The 25,104-nt window shown below is 42.6% G+C and overlaps 1 protein-coding gene across 3 annotated transcripts in view; it reads right to left on the minus strand.

The window, feature by feature from the left end:
• Positions 1–25,104, minus strand: part of cacnb3a (calcium channel, voltage-dependent, beta 3a) — an 80,701-nt gene that overhangs the window by 43,138 nt on the left and 12,459 nt on the right. For 2 of the 3 annotated variants that reach the window (XM_062053929.1, XM_062053931.1), the window contains exon 2: positions 10,424–10,516. The exons of the other annotated variant lie outside the window; for it this stretch is intronic. In XM_062053929.1, the coding sequence (XP_061909913.1) occupies positions 10,424–10,516 (93 nt within the window). The remainder of the gene's footprint in view (positions 1–10,423; positions 10,517–25,104) is intronic. 3 annotated transcript variants of the gene reach the window in all.

Below are 25,104 nucleotides of genomic sequence, written 5' to 3' on the forward strand. Positions count from 1 at the left end.
CAACTTTTGTCCAGAATAAGCTACTTTTGCAAAAGTCACAGTGCATTAAACAGTGGTAAAGCCAAGTGTCCATTGTCTTCAATAGGTGAGCAAAACCGCAGCAAAACTAAACAATCATTGGATAAATGCTTGCCTTTGTCCCGCTCACAGACGCAAAGCTTTCTCTGGAAGCATCGGCTGGGTTCTACTGCCTGATTGGAAAGTATCAAATACATTGTGAGACAGGAGAAAGTCACTATATTGTTGATTTTCCTAGGAAGTTGTCCAAAAATGGCAGGTTTGATATGGGCTTGAAGTTGTTCAGTACTGTGGCATCAACACTACTGTTCTTGACTGGAAGACAAATGTAAAACAATGTAGTGTAGCAAATCCACCATTGCATACCTAAAACGTTGATAATGGTTAATATTTAGAAGTGTAACGATTCGTTTTATTAACAATTCAGTATGATTTGATATTTGTGGTTGCCGAGGTGATTCAGGGATTATATTACTTTTTTTAGAATGATACTATCCGAAACAATTCAGTGAGTTGAAACATATTCAGTAACTTTTTTTTTTTTTTTTAAATCAAGCAGTGTGACTGTGAAATAAATACTGCAGGTGAAGTTTCCTATATTCCTGTTATTTTTTGTAAGGGAATTATGTTTGAATGAATTATGGCTACAAACAAGCAAGTAAACAACGACTAATGGCCAATGTATTCACATCTTATTTGAATAAAGTGCAACTAACACCAGAGGTTGAATTAACAAGAGAAAACCTTTTCTGCTCACATTTTAAATATTAAGTAAATTTTCAATAAAATTACAGCAACCAACATTTTAAGAGTAGATTTACCTCCTAAATACATTTCCTCGACCCAGTCATAAAGTATTTGTTCTTCGCCATTGAAGGGCAGCATCCCAGGTGTGCGGAAGCATGTAGGCTCACTCATCCCGGCAGACGATGTTGGCCTATCGCTTCCAAATTTCCAAGCCTCCTTGATCCATCTCTTCTATTTCTTTCTTTCTCATCAAATGACTTCACTTCTTGGTGCGTCGCCGTAACTTGCACCGCTGTCACATCCGTTGTGTCGGCTGCATCTTCTGTGGTTAAAAGTTGTGTTACGGCTTTATTATTGTGCTGTGGCGTTTGTATTTGTCGTGGCTTTTGCAATTGTGCTGTAGCTGAAAGTTATTATATTGTAATGCCGGCAGTGGAGAAGGAGAGATACAGTCGGAGATAAACTCCTATACGCTTGATCAACAAGTGGTAACAAACTCAGAGTCAAAACATACGTATACAAGAGCTGCTGTTCGCCACAACTCCAATGTTTTGATTTGATGTTTTGACGTTTAACATCGTTATTATTAAAAGTACTAAACTTTACATAAAGTCAACCATTCTTAAATCCAATTGTGATGGACTCAAGCCGTCTCGTGGGTTCCCTGGACCATCAAATAGAGACATCTCGAGCAGAGTTGACGTTTGTTTTATTTTTTCAAACAAAACCTTCAGTCCAGGTCGCTTTTCAGCTCCTCTCCTTCGCTCGTCGTCGTCTGTCTCTCGCTCTCCTCCTCTCTCGTGCTGCGTCAGCTTCCCTCTGGTTTCGTCTCTCCTTCCGGTCCTCCTCCCTCTCTCTGCTGTTCCCCTTTTCTTTAGCGAGAGGAGATTGGATGATCGTGCGCGCACCTGGGCACGATTGCGGCGTCGCTCCCGGCGTGCCTCGCCTCGCCGCTTGCTCAACGGCCACGCCTCCTCGCCGCCATCATGGGCCGGGCCCCGGCGTGCGCTGCTTCGTTGCTCGCTCGCCGGCCCCGCCTCTCCACACCAATGTTTTCCTTTTTTAGTATGGATAAAATCGATTGATTAAATTTTAAAACGATCTTGGATCAATACCTATCTCTTGGAAGGCAAACTTCCCGAGCACAGTTTGGTATTTTTGAAATTTAGGAATATAAATTGATCTATCGATGTATCGATCTATTGTTGCGCCCATAGTTAAAACAATGTATTTTCCTGACTCAACACATAGACATAAGGTGACAATTCCCACCCTTATGTGCACTTCAAAATGAACACCCGCTCAATGGAGCTCTCCGTTGGCTGTCCCCAACCCGGATAAATGAGACGGCTGTGCCAGAAAAACATCTAGTGTAAATACTTAGCCAAACAAATCATGCATGCGAATGGCTGTGGTGACCCCTGAAGGAGAACCCAGCTACATGTGTGAGCTTTTAAGTTATTAATACTTTGTATTTTCTATTTTCAAATTACAATGACGATAACTGTTGGACTGAATAACCTCCTGGTACCCTAGCACCTCCGAAACCCTCAAATCTAAACTCCAAACATCCCAGAACAAGCTAGTCAGGTTACTTCTAGACCTCCACCCCAGATCCCACCTCACTCCTACCCACTTCTCCAAAGTGGGCTGGCTCAAGGTGGAGGACAGAGTTAAACAGCTTGCACTGAGCCTAGTCTATAAAATCCACTAGACCTCCCTGGTACCGAAGTACATGTCAAACTACTTCCTTAACGTAAATGACCACCAAAACCACAACACCAGGGGGAGCTCCACTAACCACGTTAAACCCAGATTCCGAACTAACAAAGGTCTTAACTCATTCTCTTTCTATGCCACATCAATGTGGAATGCGCTCCCAACAGGTATAAAAGAAAGGGCATCTCTATCCTCCTTCAAAACCGCAATAAAAGTTCACCTCCAGGCAGCTACAACCCTAAACTAACACCCTCCCCGGATTGGTAATAATCAAATGTAAACAATCAAATGCAGATACTTTTTCTTATGCCTTCTGATCTCTCTCTCTCTCTCTCTCTCTCTCTCTCTCTGTCTCTCTCTCTCTCTCTGTCCACTACTTGCTGTCCATATCCTACCCCCCCCCACCCCCCACCACCCTCCACACCCCTGATTGTCCATCCATCCATCCATCTTCCTCCGCTTATCCGAGGTCGGGTCGCGGGGGAAGCAGCCTAAGCAGGGAAGCCCAGACTTCCCTCTCCCCAGCCACTTCGTCCAGCTCTTCCCGGGGGATCCCGAGGCGTTCCCAGGCCAGCCGGGAGACATAGTCTTCCCAACGTGTCCTGGGTCTTCCCCGTGGCCTCTTACCGGTCGGACGTGCCCTAAACACCTTCCTAGGGAGGCGTTCGGGTGGCATCCTGACCAGATGCCCGAACCACCTCATCTGGCTCCTCTCGATGTGGAGGAGCAGTGGCTTTACGTTGAGCTCCTCCCGGATGACAGAACTTCTCACCCTATCTCTAAGGGAGAGACCCGCCACCCGGCGGAGGAAACTCATTTCGGCCGCTTGTACCCGTGATCTTGTCCTTTCGGTCATAACCCAAAGCTCATGACCATAGGTGAGGATGGGACTGTAGATCGACCGGTAGATTGAGAGCTTTGCCTTGCGGCTCAGCTCCTTCTTCACCACAACAGACCGATACAGCGTCCGCATTACTGAAGACGCCGCACCGATCCGCCTGTCGATCTCACGATCCACTCTTCCCTCACTCGTGAACAAGACTCCGAGGTACTTGAACTCCTCCACTTGGGGCAAGATCGCCTCCCCAACCCAGGCGAGAACCATGGACTCGGATTTGGAAGTGCTGATTCTCATCCCAGTCGCTTCACACTCAGCTGCGAACCGATCCAGTGAGAGCTGAAGATCCTGGCCAGATGAAGCCATCAGGACCACATCATCTGCAAAAAGCAGAGACCTAATCCTGCAGCCACCAAACCGGATCCCCTCAACGCCTTGACTGCGCCTAGAAATTCTGTCCATAAAAGTTATGAACAGAATCGGTGACAAAGGGCAGCCTTGGCGGAGTCCAACCCTCACTGGAAACGTGTCTGACTTACTGCCGGCAATGCGGACCAAGCTCTGACACTGATCATACAGGGAGCGGACCGCCACAATCAGACAGTCCGATACCTCATACTCTCTGAGCACTCCCCACAGGACTTCCCGAGGGACACGGTCGAATGCCTTCTCCAAGTCCACAAAACACATGTAGACTGGTTGGGCAAACTCCCATGCACCCTCAAGGACCCTGCCGAGAGTATAGAGCTGGTCCACAGTTCCACGACCAGGATGAAAACCACACTGTTCCTCCTGAATCCGAGGTTCGACTATCCGGCGTAGCCTCCTCTCCAGCACACCTGAATAGACCTTACCGGGAAGGCTGAGGAGTGTGATCCCACGATAGTTAAAACACACCCACCGGTTCCCCTTTTTAAAGAGAGGAACCACCACCCCGGTCTGCCAATCCAGAGGTACCGCCCCCGATGTCCACGCGATGCTGCAGAGTCTTGTCAACCAAGACAGCCCCACAGCATCCAGAGCCTTAAGGAACTCCGGGCGGATCTCATCCAACCCCGGGGCCTTGCCACCGAGGAGCTTTTTAACTACCTCAGCAACTTCAGCCCCAGAAATAGGAGAGCCCACCACAGATTCCCCAGGAACTTCTTCCTCATAGGAAGACGTGTTGGTGGGATTGAGGAGGTCTTCGAAGTATTCCCTCCACCGATCCACAACATCCGCAGTCGAGGTCAGCAGAACACCATCCTCACCATACACGGTGTTGATAGTGCACTGCTTCCCCTTCCTGAGGTGGCGGATGGTGGTCCAGAATCGCTTCGAAGCCGTCCGGAAGTCGTTTTCCATGGCTTCCCCGAACTCCTCCCATGTCCGAGTTTTTGCCTCCGCGACCGCTGAAGCCGCACACCGCTTGGCCTGTCGGTACCTGTCCGCTGCCTCAGGAGTCCTATGAGCCAAAAGAACCCGATAGGACTCCTTCTTCAGCTTGACGGCATCCCTCACCGCCGGTGTCCACCAACGGGTTCTAGGATTTCCGCCACTACAGGCACCAACTACCTTGCGGCCACAGCTCCAATCAGCCGCCTCGACAATAGAGGTGCGGAACATGGTCCACTCAGACTCAATGTCAGGCACCTCCCTCGTGACATGTTCAAAGTTCTTCCGGAGGTGGGAATTGAAACTCTCTCTGACAGGAGACTCTGCCAAACGTTCCCAGCAAACCCTCACAATGCGTTCGGGCCTGCCAGGTCTGTCCGGCATCCTCCCCCACCATCGCAGCAAACTCACCACCAGGTGGTGATCGGTAGAAAGCTCCGCCCCTCTCTTCACCCGAGTGTCCAAAACATGAGGCCGCAAATCCGATGACACAACTACAAAGTCGATCATGGAACTGCGGCCCAGGGTGTCCTGGTACCAAGTGCACATATGGACACCCTTATGCTTGAACATGGTGTTCGTTATGGACAATCCGTGACGGGCACAAAAGTCCAATAACAAAACACCACTCGGGTTCAGATCCGGGCGGCCATTCTTACCAATCACGCCTCTCCAGGTTTCACTGTCGTTGCCAATATGAGCGTTGAAGTCCCCCAGTAGAACGAGGGAATCACCCGGGGGAGCACCCTCAAGTACTCCCTCGAGTGAATCCAAAAAGGGTGGGTACTCTGAGCTGCTGCTTGGCGCGTAAGCGCAAACAACATTCAGGACCCGTCCCCCCCACCCGAAGGCGGAGGGAAGCTACCCTCTCGTCCACCGGGTTGAAGTCCAACATGCAAGTTCTGAGCCGGGGGGAAAACAAGAATTTCCACCCCAGCCCGTCGCCTCTCACTGCCGGCAACGCCAGAGTGGAAGAGAGTCCATCCCCTCTCGAGAGAACTGGTTCCGGAGTCCTTGCTGTGCGTCGAAGTGAGTCCGACTATATCTAGCCGGAACTTCTCCACCTTGCGCACTAGCTCAGGCTCCTTCCCCCCCAGCGAGGTGACGTTCCACGTCCCAAGAGCTAGCTTCTGTAGCCGAGGATCGGACCGCCAAGTGCCCTGCCTTCGGCTGCCGCCCAGCTCACATTGCACCCGACCTCTATGGCCCCTGCTATGGGTGGTGAGCCCATTGGAGGGGGGACCCACGTTGCCTCTTCGGGCTGTGCCCGGCCGGGCCCCATGGGGACAGGCCCGGCCACCAGGCGCTCGCCGTCGTGCCCCAACTCCGGGCCTGGCTCCAGAGGGGGGCCCCGGTGACCCGCGTCTGGGCGAGGGAAATCTGAGTCTCGGTTCTTGTTTTTCCATAGACGTCTTCGAGCTGCTCTTTGTCTGATCCCTCACCTAGGACCTGTTTGTCTTGGGAGACCCTACCAGGGGGCATGGAAGCCCCCGGACAACATAGCTCCTAGGATCATTGGGACACGCAAACTCCTCTACCACGGTAAGGTGGCAGCTCAGAGAGGAGACCCCTGATTGTAAATAATGTAAATAATTCAATGTGATTATCTTGTGTGATGACTGTATTATGATGATAGTATATTTCTGATAGTATATATCTGTATCATGAATCAATTTAAGTGGACCCCGACTTAAACAAGTTGAAAAACTTATTCGGGTGTTACCATTTAGTGGTCAATTGTATGGAATATGTACTTCACTGTGCAACCTACTAATAAAAGTCTCAATCAATCAATCAAATTACCAGCGCTTTGTGTAATTCAGGCATTTACGATCAAAACAAGAAAAGGAAAACGCAAAAATTATTTTTACCAAGACTGCAAGCCAAGTTAAAGGCCTACTGAAATGATTTTTTTTTATTTAAACGGGGATAGCAGATCTATTCTATGTGTCATACTTGATCATTTCGCGATATTGCCATATTTTTGCTGAAAGGATTTAGTATAGAACAACGACGATAAAGATTGCAACTTTTGGTATCTGATAAAAAAAAAGGCTTGCCCCTACCGGAAGTAGCGTGACGTAGTCAGTTGAACATATACGCAAAGTTCCCTATTGTTTACAATGATGGCCGCATGAAGTGAGAGAGATTCGGACCGAGAAAGCGACAATTTCCCCATTAATTTGAGCGAGGATGAAAGATTTGTGGATGAGTAAAGTGCAAGTGAAGGACTAGTGGGGAGTTGAAGCTATTCAGATAGGGAAGATGATGTGAGAGCCGGGGGTGACCTGATATTCAGCTGGGAATGACTACAACAGTAAATAAACACAAGACATATATATACTCTATTAGCCACAACACAACCAGGCTTGTATTTAACATGCCACAAATTAATCCTGCATAAAAACACCTGCGTGTTTGTTATGCTAGCTCCTAGCTCCTCTGCTAGCTCCTAGCTCCATAGAACACGCCAATACAATTCAAACACCTGATCAACACACACAATCACTCAGCCCAAAAGACCGTTCACCTAACCCAAGGTTCATAAAGCTTATATATTTAAAAAAAGTTACGTACGTGACGCGCACATACGGTCAAGCTATCAAATGTTTAGCAGCCAAGGCTGCATACTCACGGTACCTGATATTCAGCTGGGAATGACTAAAACAGTAAATAAACACAAGACATATATATACTCTATTAGCCACAACACAACCAGGCTTATATTTAATATGCCACAAATTAATCCTGCATAATAACACCTGCGTGTTTGTTATGCTAGCTCCTAGCTCCTCTGCTAGCTCCTAGCTCCATAGAACACGCCAATACAATTTAAACACCTGATCAACACACACAATCACTCAGCCCAAAAGACCGTTCACCTAACCCAAGGTTCATAAAGCTTATATATTTTTAAAAAGTTACGTACGTGACGCGCACGTACGGTACGGTACGTGTTATGCTAGCTCCTAGCTCCTATGCTAGCTCCTAGCTCCATAGAACACGCCAATACAATTCAAACACCTGATCAACACACACAATCACTCAGCCCAAAAGACCGTTCACCTAACCCAAGGTTCATAAAGCTTATATATTTTTAAAAAGTTACGTACGTGACGCGCACGTACGGTACGGTACGTGTTATGCTAGCTCCTAGCTCCTATGCTAGCTCCTAGCTCCATAGAACACGCCAATACAATTCAAACACCTGATCAACACACACAATCACTCAGCCCCGTTCACCTAGCCCAAGGTTCATAAAGCTTATATATTTAAAAAAAGTTACGTACATACGCAAAAAAAAGTTGCGCACATACGGTCAAGCGATCAAATGTTTAGAAGCCAAAGCTGCATACTCACAGTAGCACGTCTGCGTCTTTGTCATCCAAATCAAAGTAATCCTGGTAAGAGTCTGTGTTGTCCCAGTTCTCTACAGGCGTCTGTGTATCGAAGTCAAAAGTCCTCCTGGTTAGAGTCTCTGTTATCCGAGTTCTTCCATCTTGACTGCATCTTTCGGGAATGTAAACAAAGAAGAAATCCTGCCACACCGGTTTGGGGAAATCTGCTGGCTGGAACATTCCAATTGGAACTCTGGTGTCTATGGATATACTGAAGTGGAAAAGCTCTTCATGACTGTGTACTGTTGTTGCTGACTACGTTCGAAAAATACGTCCATTTCGCACCGACAACTTTCTTCTTTGCTTGCTCAGCTTCCTTCTCCATAATGCAATGAACATGATTGAAACAGATTCACGAACACAGATGTCCAGAATACTGTGGAATTATGAAATGAAAACAGAGCTTTTTCGTATTGGCTTCAATGTGGAAGGCATACCCGTGTTCCCCGGTCTACGTCACGCGCATACGTCATCCTCAGAGGCGTTTCGAACCGGAAGTTTAGCGGCAAATTTAAAATGTCACTTTATAAGTTAACCCGGCCGTATTGGCATGTGTTATAATGTTAAGATTTCATCATTGATATATAAACTATCAGACTGCGTGGTCGGTAGTAGTGGGTTTCAGTAGGCCTTTAAGACCAGATGGTTTCATTCACGAGAAAAAGATTGTGTATGAAAACAGAATATATTATTCAGGAGGCTGAAACAGCTCCCCACACCCCACTAACAGCAAAAAATGCAAACGTCAGAGATTTGAAAAACCAGTCACCAAAAATGTATAGAAAAAAAGCATTTCATTAACTGCACAGTCGTAATTCAATGTCAAACAATGACACGTGTGTATAGCTCTCAGGTACACAATGCCATAAATCACAGTGTGGTTACATCAATATCAAAGTCAAGATATGTCAATTGCTCAATTTGAGGGAGGGTGAGAGGGTGGTATGAAAAATAAATGGTGGGGCAGTACTAAGCAAGAGTAATCGGGGGAAGAGTAGTGGTTACGAGGAGGTTGTGTATCAGGTGTAATGTTTACTTACTCCGATAATGTGGGGAAACCGCTGCTCCCTCCTTCTCAGTACACTACATGCAGGCTAAACCGTGCCCCTTCCCCATTTACATCATCCAAAACAGACACCCCTGACCCACTCCCCCCCATACCGACAACAAACATTGCTTATGCATGGCTTGTTCAAAAACATCACACAGAGAGACATTGAAGTCCAACCAACATTCAGTCCTACATATGGCAGCATGCTGCTGCAGAAATGAGTCATACACCACTGCTCCTCTGTGGACACCCCACCCCGGCACAGCCAAGAAAGTATCTGCTCTGTTTAGGGAAATAGACTCCCTCTGCATTAAACACGTTTTGTCGGATCACCTATTATTGGCACCGCCTGTTGTGTGCGGGAAAGAAGGTAATGACCGAGAGGTGCTCGTTTGAGCAATGAACCCACACATCACAATGCCCCAAGCCTTCCTTCAAAAGGAGAACCATGAATATTTTACGCCATTGCAATATTTTCAGGTGATCTGGAGGTTGTCATCAAGCCCCCCGATCAGGATAACTAATGTTCCCTCCTGAAAAAGGTGTCTGCTCAGCCTTTTTTTCTCGCTTTTCTTGCAGCTGCCCCACTTCCTTGTGCTAATGCTCCTTGCCACAGAACATTATGTGTTTACATAAGCTACAGTACAGTGGGCTGTGACACATACATATACAGCAACAAAGCCAATATTAGCACATAGTTATCTGCACAAAAAATAACTTAAAAAATCACAAAAGTAGTGCAATCACATTACAAAATGTGTAAAGGAGTCAAATTGAATAGTACACAAGCGGTATTTAGTACATTTGCCATGTACATCTACAGTTTTGTGTAATGTTAGCTCCTGAGTCCCCCAGAAGATGATAACAACGTAACACTGCAAATACCCTCCTCTAAACCAGCATGCAACAAATAAAACATTTTCAAAAGGACATTCACAAAACAGCAGAGATGCTTTGAAACAGTCTGAGTACTTAACCAAACCTCAAGCCGTCTCTCTTACCTGTGCTTGGCCCAAAAACGTTAATTACAAAATGAGCCTCTGTTGGGATTTAAGCATGTTGTTGCCCTCTATTGAGCAAATGGACAAACTGCAACTAAAGGGACACCAACGTGGATGAAAATGCAGAAACTGTAGTCCAAAGGTCAATGTGTTGTTTAAGACAAAAACAACAATATTGAGTACAGAATGTGTAAAACAAGTCTCCGATTATTTGTAAGATGCTTAAATCAGATCAACACAAAACAACACACAGGAAGTTGTGTAAATAGGTGTGTACCTGACGTTTGATAAAACTTGACGTTGTGTCCGAGGAGGTGCTGCCATCGGAGCGTTTGAAGCGGCTCTTACGTTTAGGCAACTTCCTGGGCAGCTATGTTAAAAAGACAAAAAAAAAATCAACACTTGAAAACACAGATCACTTTTCCAATATCAGACATATATTGGTTGCGTATTGTGACCCTCAGGCAGGTGTAATATCTTTAAACAACACAATTCGTAGTCTGCACTATAGTTTATGACTTAAAGGCCTACTGAAATGAATTTTTTTTATTTAAACGGGGATAGCAGATCTATTCTATGTGTCATACTTGATCATTTCGCGATATTGCCATATTTTTGCTGAAAGGATTTAGTATAGAACAACGACGATAAAGATTGCAACTTTTGGTATCTGATAAAAAAAAGGCTTGCCCCTACCGGAAGTAGCGTGACGTAGTTAATTGAACATATACGCAAAGTTCCCTATTGTTTACAATGATGGCCGCATGAAGTGAGAGAGATTCGGACCGAGAAAGCGACAATTTCCCCATTAATTTGAGCGAGGATGAAAGATTTGTGGATGAGTAAAGTGCAAGTGAAGGACTAGTGGGGAGTTGAAGCTATTCAGATAGGGAAGATGATGTGAGAGCCGGGGGTGACCTGATATTCAGCTGGGAATGACTACAACAGTAAATAAACACAAGACATATATATACTCTATTAGCCACAACACAACCAGGCTTATATTTAATATGCCACAAATTAATCCTGCATAAAAACACTTACGTGTTTGTTATGCTAGCTCCTAGCTCCTCTGCTAGCTCCTAGCTCCATAGAACACGCCAATACAATTCAAACACCTGATCAACACACACAATCACTCAGCCCAAAAGACCGTTCACCTAACCCAAGGTTCATAAAGCTTATATATTTTTAAAAAGTTACGTACGTGACGCGCACATACGGTCAAGCTATCAAATGTTTAGCAGCCAAGGCTGCATAGTCACGGTACCTGATATTCAGCTGGGAATGACTACAACAGTAAATAAACACTTTAGCCACAACACAACCAGGCTTATATTTAATATGCCACAAATTAATCCTGCATAAAAACACCTACGTGTTTGTTATGCTAGCTCCTATGCTAGCTCCTAGCTCCATAGAACACGCCAATACAATTCAAACACCTGATCAACACACACAATCACTCAGCCCAAAAGACCGTTCACCTAACCCAAGGTTCATAAAGCTCATATATTTTTAAAAAGTTACGTACGTGACGCGCACGTACGGTCAAGCTATCAAATGTTTAGCAGCCAAGGCTGCATACTCACGGTACCTGGTATTCAGCTGGGAATGACTAAAACAGTAAAAAAACACAAGACATATATTTACTCTATTAGCCACAACACAACCAGGCTTATATTTAATATGACACAAATTAATCCTGCATAAAAACACCTACGTCTTTGTTATGCTAACTCCTAGCTCCTATGCTAGCTCCATAGAACACGCCAATACAATTCAAACACCTGATCAACACACACAATCACTCAGCCCAAAAGACCGTTCACCTAACCCAAGGTTCATAAAGCTTATATATTTTAAAAAAGTTACGTACACACGCAAAAAAAAGTTGCGCACATACGGTCAAGCGATCAAATGTTTAGAAGCCAAAGCTGCATACTCACAGTAGCACGTCTGCGTCTTTGTCATCCAAATCAAAGTAATCCTGGTAAGAGTCTGTGTTGTCCCAGTTCTCTACAGGCGTCTGTGTATCGAAGTCAAAAGTCCTCCTGGTTAGAGTCTCTGTTATCCGAGTTCTTCCATCTTGACTGCATCTTTCGGGAATGTAAACAAAGAAGCGCCGGCTGTGTACTGTTGTTGCTGACTTCGTTCGAAAAATACGTCCATTTCGCACCGACAACTTTCTTCTTTGCTTGCTCAGCTTCTTTCTCCATAATGCAATGAACATGATTGCAACAGATTCACGAACACAGATGTCCAGAATACTGTGGAATTATGAAATGAAAACAGAGCTTTTTCGTATTGGCTTCAATGTGGAAGGCATACCCGTGTTCCCCGGGCTACGTCACGCGCATACGTCATCCTCAGAGGCGTTTCGAACCGGAAGTTTAGCGGCAAATTTAAAATGTCACTTTATAAGTTAACCCGGCCGTATTGGCATGTGTTATAATGTTAAGATTTCATCATTGATATATAAACTATCAGACTGCGTGGTCGGTAGTAGTGGGTTTCAGTAGGCCTTTAAGTACTAAGGTTATAGAGAAAAATAATTGCCTCACAGCTTCTTCATTAAACACCTGATATGTCATGAAGCAAGAATAAGTGTACATTTTACTGATTAATATCCCTTTAAAATTTTGTTGATGGTACACTGGTGTGTAATGAGAAAAGTAAGGTCTCTATCGGTGTTATGGCAAGACAACATTATCTACTTGTGTGGTCTATATTACTGGCGGACCAGTCAGGACACCTCTTCTGTTGTGTTAGCGTTAGCATAAATGCTAAGAGGACTGCTGTATGTCATGTCTTTGTCACTTCAACTTCAGCTTAATGATCGTGGATGTTCAACCTGTTGGCTGCTAGGAATTGGAACTATTTACTACAGGGGTGTCAAAGAATACTGACTTATGCTTTAAACGGTACCGATTATGCAAAACCAACTTTTCTTACATGATTGTACCTGCTTTTGTGTATTTGGGATTCCCGTCAGTCACATAAATTTGAAATCAAACCGTGGCGGCATTGTAGAGATATTTTAAAAGAAAATAATCTTGCCTTACTTCATACTTCCTCAAACGAACCGTTTGGAATTTGCTCTGACTTGTGACGTTTTCTGTCCTGTGATGTCTGTGAATATCTCCATTTATGGTAGAAATTAGGGTTGTCCTGATACCCATATTTTGGTACCGGTACCAAAATGTTTTAAATTACTTTTCAAGAAAAAGAGGCCACAAACAAATGTCATTATTAGCTTCATTTTGACAGAAAATCTTGCAATATATAAAACATATTTTTCTTATTGCACTCAAAGAACCATTGGAGAAGATTAAAACAACAATTAAAAGTCATTAAACACACTGGGATTTTCTTATAGCACTCATATAAAATTGTAAATTGTTATTTATTACATATAGCCTGCCATAATCTAGGTTAGAATAGAATATAAAGCTTTATCAACATTGTATTAAATGCTTCATGGTTTATTCTTGGTCTGTGTTTTAAGAAAAATGAAATCATTACTAAATACTAAAAACAATGCAGCTAAAAGTACACTGCTAAGACATGTAGCAGGTAAAACACACATTGTTAAAGATAAAACACAAATTGTAGGAATTTGCAACAAAATTCAGTCATTTCACTCGCATTAGTTTGCGCTACGTGGGCGGTTTTGACTGCGCTAATAATTGGCAACAAGCAGAGCAGCTGTGTGCGTGTCTATGTATCTGTGTGTGCACAACAGGGGAGCTGGTTAACGTTTCAATTATGTTTAAACTCCTTGCACAGATCTGGAGGATTGTTATTCATGGTCTGTGAGGGGTCCGGTCTCCTTGCCGTAGAGCTTGGTTGCCTCCTGCATGGACGTGGGGGGGTTTTGGGGGCTGTGTCCGGGCCCTCTGCTCCTCCTACTTACAGTGCACACACACATATAGGACTTTGAGGGATTGTCCTGCGGGGAGGCATGGCGGGGGGATGAGGATGCCTCTATGGGGCTCCAGTCCCCCTTCACTTGTCCCCTACTCATTCATCCCTCAATTTTAAATGTATTTTAGACACTTAGGGTTTGGTGGGCTCGGCATGGTAGGGACCTACTATAGCCTTGATGTCCCCCAATTTTAATCGCACTATTAGTCCCCACAAGCATGTGGCCGGACCTGTGGGAGTGATCAACTGGTTCTCATTGGACAGTGGGTTTCAGGGCTGCTCCACAGGCATCCGTCCATCCCTGGGCACGTCTGTCTATGGCTTGCTGCTGGCCCTGCCGGGCGGCACAATTAGCCCCGGCTTTGGGGGTCCTGTCGCTGGCTGGCCTGACTGTGTGGGGCTGGTAGTAATCATGCTTCATCAAACATACATCAACGTTGTTCCTCTAAGGCAGGGGTCGGCAATCCAAAATGTTTAAAGAGCCATATTAGACCAAAAATACAAAAAAACAAATCTGCCAGGATCCCCCCAAAATTAAAAGCCTTATACAAGTCTTATAATGAAGGAAACATATATTAGCTATATCAGATTGCAGGCTCTAAAGGTTGATGCAGTATTTGGATTTGATCTTGTTCATGTTTGAGATTATCTGCTTGCACAGGTATTTGTTTTGTATTGTTTCAGCCACCTGCCTGGCACCACACCATGCTGAAAGAAACGTGTGTCGCAGGCGGGCGCATATCTTCGTTGACAGAAAAGTTGAAATTGTAATATTTATTCCATACATTTTTACAACATTGGACAACATTAGTAAAATGGAGGCTTCTCAGAGGGTGAGATAACGCCTGGAAATTACTGGCTTAGAATGGCCAAAGGTAAAGATGTGTGTGTCCATGTTCAAGGAAACAAGTCAAAAGCTTGTAAACACAAGTCAATAACATCAACAAAGCTCACCTATGTGCATTCACGCACAACACTAAACTTGGTGGACTAAATTAGATTAAGAAGGAATAGCATAAAACACGTAATTCTGTGGCAGCTTCGGAGAAAGTTATACATGTAAACCAGGGGTGCCCACACTTTTTTGCTAATGTGGTAAATGACTATTCTAGCTGCAAATGTCTGGTTTTTGGTGCAATATCTACATAGGCGTATAGAGGCCCATTTCCAGCAACTATCACTCCAGTGTTCTAATGGTACAATGTGTTTGCTCATTGGCTCAGAAGGCTAATTGATGATTAGAAAACCCTTGTGCAATCATGTTCACACATCTGAAAACAGTTTAGCTTGTTACAGAAGCTACAAAACTGACCTTCCTTTGAGCAGATTGAGTTTCTGGAGCATCACATTTGTGGGGTCAATTAAACGCTCAAAATGGCCTGAAAAAGAGAACTTTCATCTGAAACTCGACAGTCTATTCTTGTTCTTAGAAATGAAGGCTATTCCACAAAATTGTTTGGGTGACCCCAAACTTTTGAACGGTAGTTTATACAATGGGGTAGATCACCTCGGCTTGGTGATTTGATAAGTAGCATTTAGTCTTAATTTCTTTAAAGTTAAGACTAGTTTAAAGTTATCTTCATTGAAAAGTACAGTGCTTTACCTTAAAAAATAAGGACATTTCAATGTGACCCCAAACTTTTGAACGGTAGTGTATATATATATATATACTGTATATATATATTTATATATACTGTATGTATATATATATATATATTTATATATACTGTATGTATGTATATATATACTGTATGTATGTATGTATGTATATATATATATATATATATATATATATATATATATATATATATATATATATATATATATATATATATATATATATATATAGTCATGGTCAAAAGTTTACATACACGTGTAAAGAACATAATGTCATGGCTGTCTTGAGTTTCCAATAAGTTCTACAACTCTTATTTTTTTGTGATAGAGTGATTGGAGCACATACTTGTTGGTCTTAGGGCTGGGCGATATGGCCTTTTTTTAATATCGCGATATTTTAAGGCCATATCGCGAATCACGATATATATATCTCGATATTTTGCCTTAGCCTTGGATGAACACTTAATGCATATAATCACAGCAGCATGATGATTCTATGTGTCTACATTAAAACATTCTTCTTCATACTGTATTAATATATTCTACTTTAAAACTTTCATGCAGAGAAGGAAATCACGACTAAAAAAAATCACTATTTTTTTCATAAGGTGTTGATCTGGAAATGTTTGCCTCGGCATTTTGATGGTGTGGGCGTGTGACACCGAACGGAGATGTTGACATGCGGAGTAAGCACTGTTCATTCTCTAGCAGGTGACTTTTCAAATGATGCTACATATTAGCAGTAATGCTACTTTTTATAGCAACGCTTTCGCCAAACACTTGACAAATTACGGTTGTCTGTTCGACATATTCCCACTTGAAGCCAAACCACCGCCAGACGATGGACCCCCTGCTGTTTTTTGGGGGAATTAATTATTCCTTAATTTGTTACCAGATTCGCACCTTCTTTCTCTCGTATTACCGCTCACAAGGCTATGCTAGCATCAAAGCTAACGTTAGCCATGCTGCTACCTCTTAGCTGCGCGAGGGCGTATACGTATGTGACGTATGACGTGACAGTATGTGACGTGTGTAGAAGGTGCGCTTCCTGTCTGTAAGAAGGAGAGACAGGAAAGAGTGAGGAGAGCCTGTAGTGTAATGCCAGCAGCTAAAAGCAACTGCGTGAGAACGTATACTCGAATATCACGATATAGTCATTTTCTATATCGCACAGAGACAAACCTGCGATACATTGCGTATATCGATATATCGCCCAGCCCTAGTTGGCCACAAAAAACATTCATGAAGTTTGGTTCTTCTATGAATTTATTATGGGTATACTGAAAATATGATCAAATCTGCTGGGTCAAAAGTATACATACAGCAATGTTAATATTTGGTTACATGTCCCTTGGCAAGTTTCACTGCAATAAGGCGCTTTTGGTTGCCATCCACAAGCTTCTAGCAAGCTACTGGTTGAATTGTTGAGCACTCCTCTTGACAAAATTGGTGCAGTTCAGCTAAATTTGTTGGTTTTCTGACATGGACTTGTTTCTTCAGCATTGTCCACATGTTCTCAATGGGGTTTAAGTCAGGACTTTGGGAAGGCCATTTAAAACCTTAATTCTAGCCTGATTTAGCCATTCCTTTACTACTTTTGACGTGCCTTTGGGGTCATTGTCCTGTCGGAACACCCAACTGCACCCAAGACCCAACCTCCGGGCTGATGATTTTAGGTTGTCCTGAAGAATTTGGAGGTAATCCTCCATTTTCATTGTCCCATTTGCTCTCTGTAAAGCACCAGTTCCATTGGTAGCAAAACAGGCCCAGATCACAATACTACCACCACCATGCTTGACGGTAGGTGTGGTGTTCCTGGGATTAAAGGCCTCACCTTTTCTCCTCCAAACATATTGCTGGGTATTGTGGCCAAACAGCTCAATTTTTGTTTCATCTGACCACAGAACTTTCCATCAGTCTTATCTTTGTCCATGTGATCAGCAGCAAACTTTAGACGAGCCTTAAGGTGTCGCTTCTGGAGCAAGGGCTTCCTTCTCGGATGGTAGCCTCTCAGTCCATGGCGATGCAAAACACGCTTGACTGTGGACACTGACACCTGTGTTCCAGCAGCTTCCAATTCATTGCAGACCTGCTTTTTGCTGGTTCTCAGTTGACTCTTAATCATCCTGACCCTTTTCTCTCAGCAGCAGGTGATAGCTTGCGTTTTCTTCCTGATCATGGCAGTGACAAAACTGTACCATGCACTTTATACTTACGAACAATTGTCTGCACAGTTGCTCTTGGGACATTAAGCTGCTTTGAAATGGCTCCAAGTGACTTTCCTGACTTGTTCAAGTCAATCATTTGTTTTTTCAGATATGTACTAAGTTCCTTTGACTCTCCCATTGTCGCGTTTTTAACCGAGTCTAATGACTGCATCACATGGGCCCTTTTTAAATGGGCTCAGAGAAGTCAACAGGTGTCATCAATCATAATCACTCACATGAAGTTAAGAGGCCATGCCATGAAGCTAATTTGATTTGATTGTAACTTTTATACATCATTGATGTATAAAAGTTGATAATGTATGTTGCTGTATGTACACTTTTGACCCAGCAGATTTGGTCACATTTTCAGTAGACCCATAATAAATTCATAAAAGAACCAAACTTCGTGAATGTTTTTTGTGACAAACAAGTATGTGCTCCAATCACTCTATCACAAAAAAATTAAGAGTGTTAGAAATTATTGGAAACTCAAGACAGCCCTGACATTATGTCCTTCACAAGTGTATGTAAACTTTTGACCACAACTGTATATATATATATATATATATATATATATATATATATATATATATATATATATATATATATATATATATGAATAAAATCGATTTTTTTTGCTCATATGTTAAAGGTGTTTAATATAATTACAACATCCAGTGTTTCCCACACATTCATTTATTCCCACACATTCATTATATTTATTATTCACGAAAGAGTTACGTCTGCCACAAATAAAAATAAAAAATAAAAAAAATAACACAATTTTAATTTTTTTTTGTCCTGTCCAGCTTCTCAGGCAAATCATATAGTTGATGTAGATGCCCATATAGGCTGTTCAGATTTACTTTACAAAAGAGAAGTGTAGGATACTTCTCTTGTTGCCTTATTTGTATTTCACCACTACTGTTTTCTGTTTATTTGTTACTGACTACGGCAGGACACCTCTGCCTCTGTTTCACTTTATGTTGCTGGTAAATAATATGGTTGTAGTAGTAGGCTAAAGTTAAATTATTTAGTATGCACTAATTAAAGGGGCAGAGCTTTAAGAGACATTTTAGCTTTTATATTTTATAAGATATAATTTTTTGTAAGAACCACAATTAATAAACATATTTCAGTGAATAACTTATTGTTCAAATCTGTATATAAATATGTACATAAAGTGTTGTAATTATATTGTAAAATGGATGGATGGATGGACATTTAAAACAAAACTGTTATTATTAATTAGTAAGTATACATTTGTTGAGCCTTTTTAGAGAAAATCATATCATTGTAGTAAATTATGCAAATTACTCGACGATGTCATGGTGACCACGCCCATAGCCACGCCCCCACCGCCACAGGTATCTTGGCAGTTTATGGGAAACACTGACATCCATCCATTTTCTACCGCGTGTCCCTTTTTGGGGTCGCGGGGGGTGCTGGAGCCTATCTCAGCTGTATTCGGGCGGAATGCGGGGTACACCCTGGACAAGTCGCCACCTCATCGCAGGGCCAACACAGATAGACAGATAACATTCACAAAATGTTTAACACATATAGATTCCCTTCTTTCATGAGGATAAGAATATAAGTTGGTGTATTACCTTATTCTGATTACTTGCATTGATTGGAATCAGACATAATTCACAGTAGTTGCTAGTAAGTTCTATAACTTTAAATTTACATTGTGGAGGGGGGAAAATTCCTCTCTTTCCAACACCACATGAAAGTGGTTGTTTTTAGCTTTTTATTTGTCCAGCTTTCATACTCGTTTTTATATCCTTTGCAAGAAATTCATTGGCGTTAACTCTGTTGCTGTAACATTACAGTGGATGTTAGGTATCGATCCACCAATGGCGTTTGTTTAAATTGTAGCGTCCCGGAAGAGTTGGGGCTGCAGGGAATTCTGGGAATTTGTTCTGTAGTGTTTATGTTGTGTTGCGGTGCAAATATTCTTCCAAAATGTGGTTGCCGTTGTTGTTTAGTGTGGTTTTACTATATGGCACATATTTATGACAGTGTTGGCGTTGTTCATACTGCCACCCTGAGTGTGACATGTATGGCTGTTGACTAAGTATGCTTCAATTCGCTCGTGTGCAATGTGATCAAAGTCAAGGTGATTGTGATGTTAGTTCATTGGCGGGCACAATGTAAACCTGATTAGGCTTTGTTGATTATAGACTCTATGACCTGTGACTTTTCTATTATGTAAAACAGACCCAAGTCGCCACATAATTAACAAGATTGAGTTATCAAAAATGATGTTAAAGATTAAAAGGTGCCATCAATCCCACGTGGGTGCTCGGCATTGTCCGTGGGCGCTCGGGCCCCGAAGCACCCACGGGAGCAGCGCCTATGGCCGTGAATGTTAACCAAGTGATGAAAGTGACATTGTAGTGAAGTTTGATGATCAGTCATTTTTAGGTAAATTTTTTTTTACTACCTCCCTGATCGAGTGACACACTCTCACCATTTGACCGGTAGCTCGCAATCAACCTAATGGTCACCCCTGATGTAAACAACCTGCTGCGTCACGGTCCACACAACTACAGTGCGTTCATGGACCGCAGAAATTAGTAGGACAAAACAGCGCACACCAAATACTCTCATACTCTCATATGTGGGGCAGTATAGCTCGGTTGGTAGAGTGGCCGTGCCAGCAACTTGAGGGTTGCAGGTTCGATCCCCGCTTCCGCCATCCTAGTCACTGCTGTTGTGTCCTTGGGAAAGACACTTTACCCACCTGCTCCCAGTGCCACCCACTCTGGTTTAAATGTAACTTAGATATTGGGTTTCACTATGTAAAGCGCTTTGAGTCACTAAAGAAAAGCGCTATATAAATATAATTCACTTCACTTCACTTCATCAGTATAAACACAAACATATTAAACTGTGAGCTTTCTAACAATTGGGAAGGTTTGTGTCATGTTTGTCCTACAGAAATCATGTTCAAACAAAAAATATTTTCCATTTTTATACATTTTTGAAAAATCTACTAGCCACTAGGGCGGCGCCAGAGAACCGCATGCGGGTGTAGAGCCGCGGGTTGCCGGCCCCCGTCCTAGAGAAACTGCGTAACACATGGCACACTGACAAAGCTTAACCTATTGTTACTATAACAATCTACAACGTTAAAACGGTTTGCTTCTCTTTCTTTCCCTAAATTTATCTGCTTTCTTTTGTAATCCAAGTTATTAATCAATCAATCAATCAATCAATCAATCAATCAATGTTTATTTATATAGCCCTAAATCACAAGTGTCTCAAAGGGCTGTACAAGCCACAACGACATCCTCGGTACAGAGCCCACATACGGGCAAGGAAAACTCACCCCAGTGGGACGTCAATGTGAATGACTATGAGAATCCTTGGAGAGGACCGCATATGTGGGTAACCCCCCCCTCTAGGGGAGACCGAAAGCAATGGATGTCGAGTGGGTCTGACATAATATTGTGAAAGTCCAACACATCAGCGAAAGTCCAGTCCATAATGGGGCCAGCAGGAACCATCCCGAGCGGAGACGGGTCAGCAGCGTAGAGATGTCCCCATCTGATGGACAGGCTAGCGGTCCACCCCGGGTTGGGAGCAGAGTAGAAAAGAAAAGAAAAGAAAAGAAACGGCAGATCAACTGGTCTAAAAAGGGAGTCTATTTAAAGGCTAGAGTATACAAATGAGTTTTAAGATGAGACTTAAATGCTTCTACTGAGGTAGCATCTCTAACTTTTACCGGGAGGGCATTCCATAGTATTGGAGCCCCAATAGAAAACGCTCTATAACCCGCAGACTTTTTTTGGGCTCTGGGAATCACTAATAAGCCGGAGTTCTTTGAACGCAGATTTCTTGCCGGGACATATGGTACAATACAATCGGCAAGATAGGCAGGAGCTTGACCGTGTAGTATTTTATACGTAAGTAGTAAAACCTTAAAGTCGCATCTTAGGTGCACAGGAAGCCAGTGCAAGTGAGCCAGTATAGGCGTAATATGATCAAACTTTCTTGTTTTTGTCAAAAGTCTAGCAGCCGCATTTTGTACCATCTGTAATCTTTTAATGCTAGACATAGGGAGGCCCGAAAATAAAACGTTACAGTAATCGAGACGAGATGTAACGAACGCATGGATAATGATCTCAGCATCGCTTGTGGACAAAATGGAACGAATTTTAGCGATATTACGGAGATGAAAGAAGGCCGTTTTAGTAACACTCTTAATGTGTGACTCAAACGAGAGAGTTGGGTCGAAGATAATACCCAGATTCTTTACCGAGTCGCCTTGTTTAATTGTTTGGTTGTCAAATGTAAGGCTGAAACGACGCGTCGACGTAGTCGACGTCATCGGTTACGTAAATACGTCGACGCCGTTTTTGTGCGTCGACGTGTCGCATATTTACGTCACACTACCGTCATGGCGAAGAGCAAAGCAGACGATGCGAGCGGTCCGAGCGAGGGGGAAAAATCACGCCAAAATTCGTCAAAAGTGTGGAAGTATTTCAATACACAGCCTAATAATGTTGTTGAATGCACACTGTGTCGAGCATAAATGGCCTATCATAGCAGCACAACGGCTATGAACGAACATTTGAAAAGAAAACCATCAACCATCAACTAGTCAATCGTCCGCGTGAGCATACGTTGTCATCATTACACAAAAACATGAATGTGTCATTTGTATCTGCTAGGGGTGTAACGGTACGTGTTTTGTATTGAACCGTTTCGGTACGGGGGTGTACCGAACGAGTTTCTAAGCTAAAGCTAACTTTAGCTGCTAAAGTCTTAACAAGCTGCTTCGCCTCTGTCTCAGCACGCAGCATTGTCCCACCCACACAACCATCTGATTGGTACACACGAAGCATTATCAGCCAACTAGCAGTGCGTATTCAGAGCGCATGTCAGCGCTTCAGCGTGGAGCAGATAGGTGTTTAGCAGGTGAGCATCAGGCAGCGGACTCTCCCCAAATGATAATAAACACATCCCAGTCAACTACTAGTAACATCACTATGAGCCCGTTGACCTTCTAGAAACTTAAACTGCAGCTCAGCTCACTCGCAGTCCTGGCTTGAGGTGAAGGCTAATTACCTCCCAGTTCCAGCCACATCGACCCCTTCTGAGCGCCTATTTTCAGCTGCTGGGAATATTGTAAACAAGAAAAGAAGCAGAGCATGTAGACATGCTAACCTTTCTTCATTACAACTGTTAGTTACTCACTGGAATGAGTAGAATTGGTTATTGTGTACTGTGTTGGACTGGATGTTTATTTTGTACATTTTAAAAGCAATACTTAATGTTTACAGTGCTCCAGAATATTTAGATTGGCACTTTTTTGTATTGGATGTTTATCTTTATTTTTGCATATTTTAGCAAATAAGCAATACTTTCACTTTTGTTGAAATGTTTACACTGTTGTTACAGAATATTTCGTTTTACACTTTTTTGTATTGGATGTTTATCTTTATTTTTGCACATTTTAAAGCAAAATAAGCAATACTTTTACTTTTGAAATGCTTAAACTATTGCAGAATATTAAGATTTGCACTGGATGTTGACTTTTATATTTGCACATTAAAAAGCAAATAAGCTACTTTTAATTTTGTTAAAGGTTAAAAGTTTTAAATGTTTACATTGTTACAGAATATTTAGTCATGTTGTTGTCAATGTTGACTGAGTGGCCATACTTCTTTTTTTTTGTAAATAAAAGCCATGCCTTTCGAAAAAACTGGCCTACATTTATTTTTTCATCTTCATTTTGAATAAAAAAATAATCGGTAAAAGGAAAAATAATCTATAGATGAATCGAAAAAATAATCTATAGATTAACCGATTAATCGAAAAAATAATCTATACATTAATCGATAGAAAAATACTCGTTAGCTGCAGCCTTAGTCAAATGTTAAGGTGGTATTATTAAATAGAAGTCGGTGTTGAGCAGGACCGATAATCAGCATTTCCGTTTTCTTAGCGTTGAGTTGCAAAAAGTTAGCGGACATCCATTGTTTAATTTCATTAAGACACGCCTCCAGCTGACTACAATCCGGCGTGTTGGTCAGCTTTAGGGGCATGTAGAGGTGGGTGTCATCAGCATAACAGTGAAAGCTAACACCGTATTTGCGTATGATGTCACCTAGCGGCAGCATGTAAATACTAAAGAGTGCAGGGCCAAGCACCGAACCCTGGGGAACTCCGCACGTTATCTTAACATAGTCCGAGGTCACATTGTTATGGGAGACACACTGCATCCTGTCAGTAAGATAAGAGTTAAACCAAGACCAGGCTAAGTCTGTCATCCCAATACGCGTTTTGATACGCTCTAATAAAATATTATGATCAACAGTATCGAAAGCGGCGCAAAGATCAAGAAGCAGCAACATAGATGAAGTATCAGAATCCATCGTTAGCAATAGATCAGTCATTCTTGCGAGGGCTGTCTCCGTAGAGTGATTTGCCCTGAAACCGGATTGAAAAGGTTCACAGAGATTGTTAGACGCTAAGTGTTCATTTAGCTGCTGTGCGACAATTTTTTCGAGGATTTTCGAGATAAACGGAAGGTGGGACACCGGCCGGTAGTTTACCAAGAGATCAGGATCGAGGTTAGGTCTTTTGAGTAGAGGATGAATAACCGCTTTTTTGAATGCTAGGGGAACAGTGCCAGAGGAAAGTGATAAGTTTATAATATTTAACACTGATGGACCTAATAATACAAAAAGCTCCTTGATAAGTTTCCCAGGAATTGGGTCAAGTAAACATGTTGTTTGTTTTGTCCCATTTACACATATTGACAATTCCTCCAATGTTATTTCATCAAAGAGAGAGAAACTATTTTGGAGGGCGGTATCCGTCGTATATACAGTCGTATTTGTGTTAATAGAACCCAGTTGTAGCTGAGATGCATTGTCTTCAATCTCTTTTCTAATGACTTCAATTTTCTTATTAAAGAAATTCATAAAGTCATCTGCTGAGTGGGTGGAGCTACTGGGAGGAGTCCCTTGTTGGGTTAGCGATGCTACTGTACTAAACAAAAATTTAGGATCATTTTTGTTGAGGTGGATGAGATTTGAGTAATATTTAGCTTTAGCTGAGGTAAGCATGCGTTTATAAGTTATTAAACTATCACACCATGCTTGATGGAAAACCTCAAGTTTATTTGAACGCTATTTGCGTTCCAGCTTTCTACATGATAATTTCTGGGCTTTAGTTTCTTCTGTAAACC

Source organism: Entelurus aequoreus, linkage group LG07, assembly GCF_033978785.1.
Source record: "Entelurus aequoreus isolate RoL-2023_Sb linkage group LG07, RoL_Eaeq_v1.1, whole genome shotgun sequence".
Lineage (NCBI taxonomy): Eukaryota > Metazoa > Chordata > Actinopteri > Syngnathiformes > Syngnathidae > Entelurus > Entelurus aequoreus.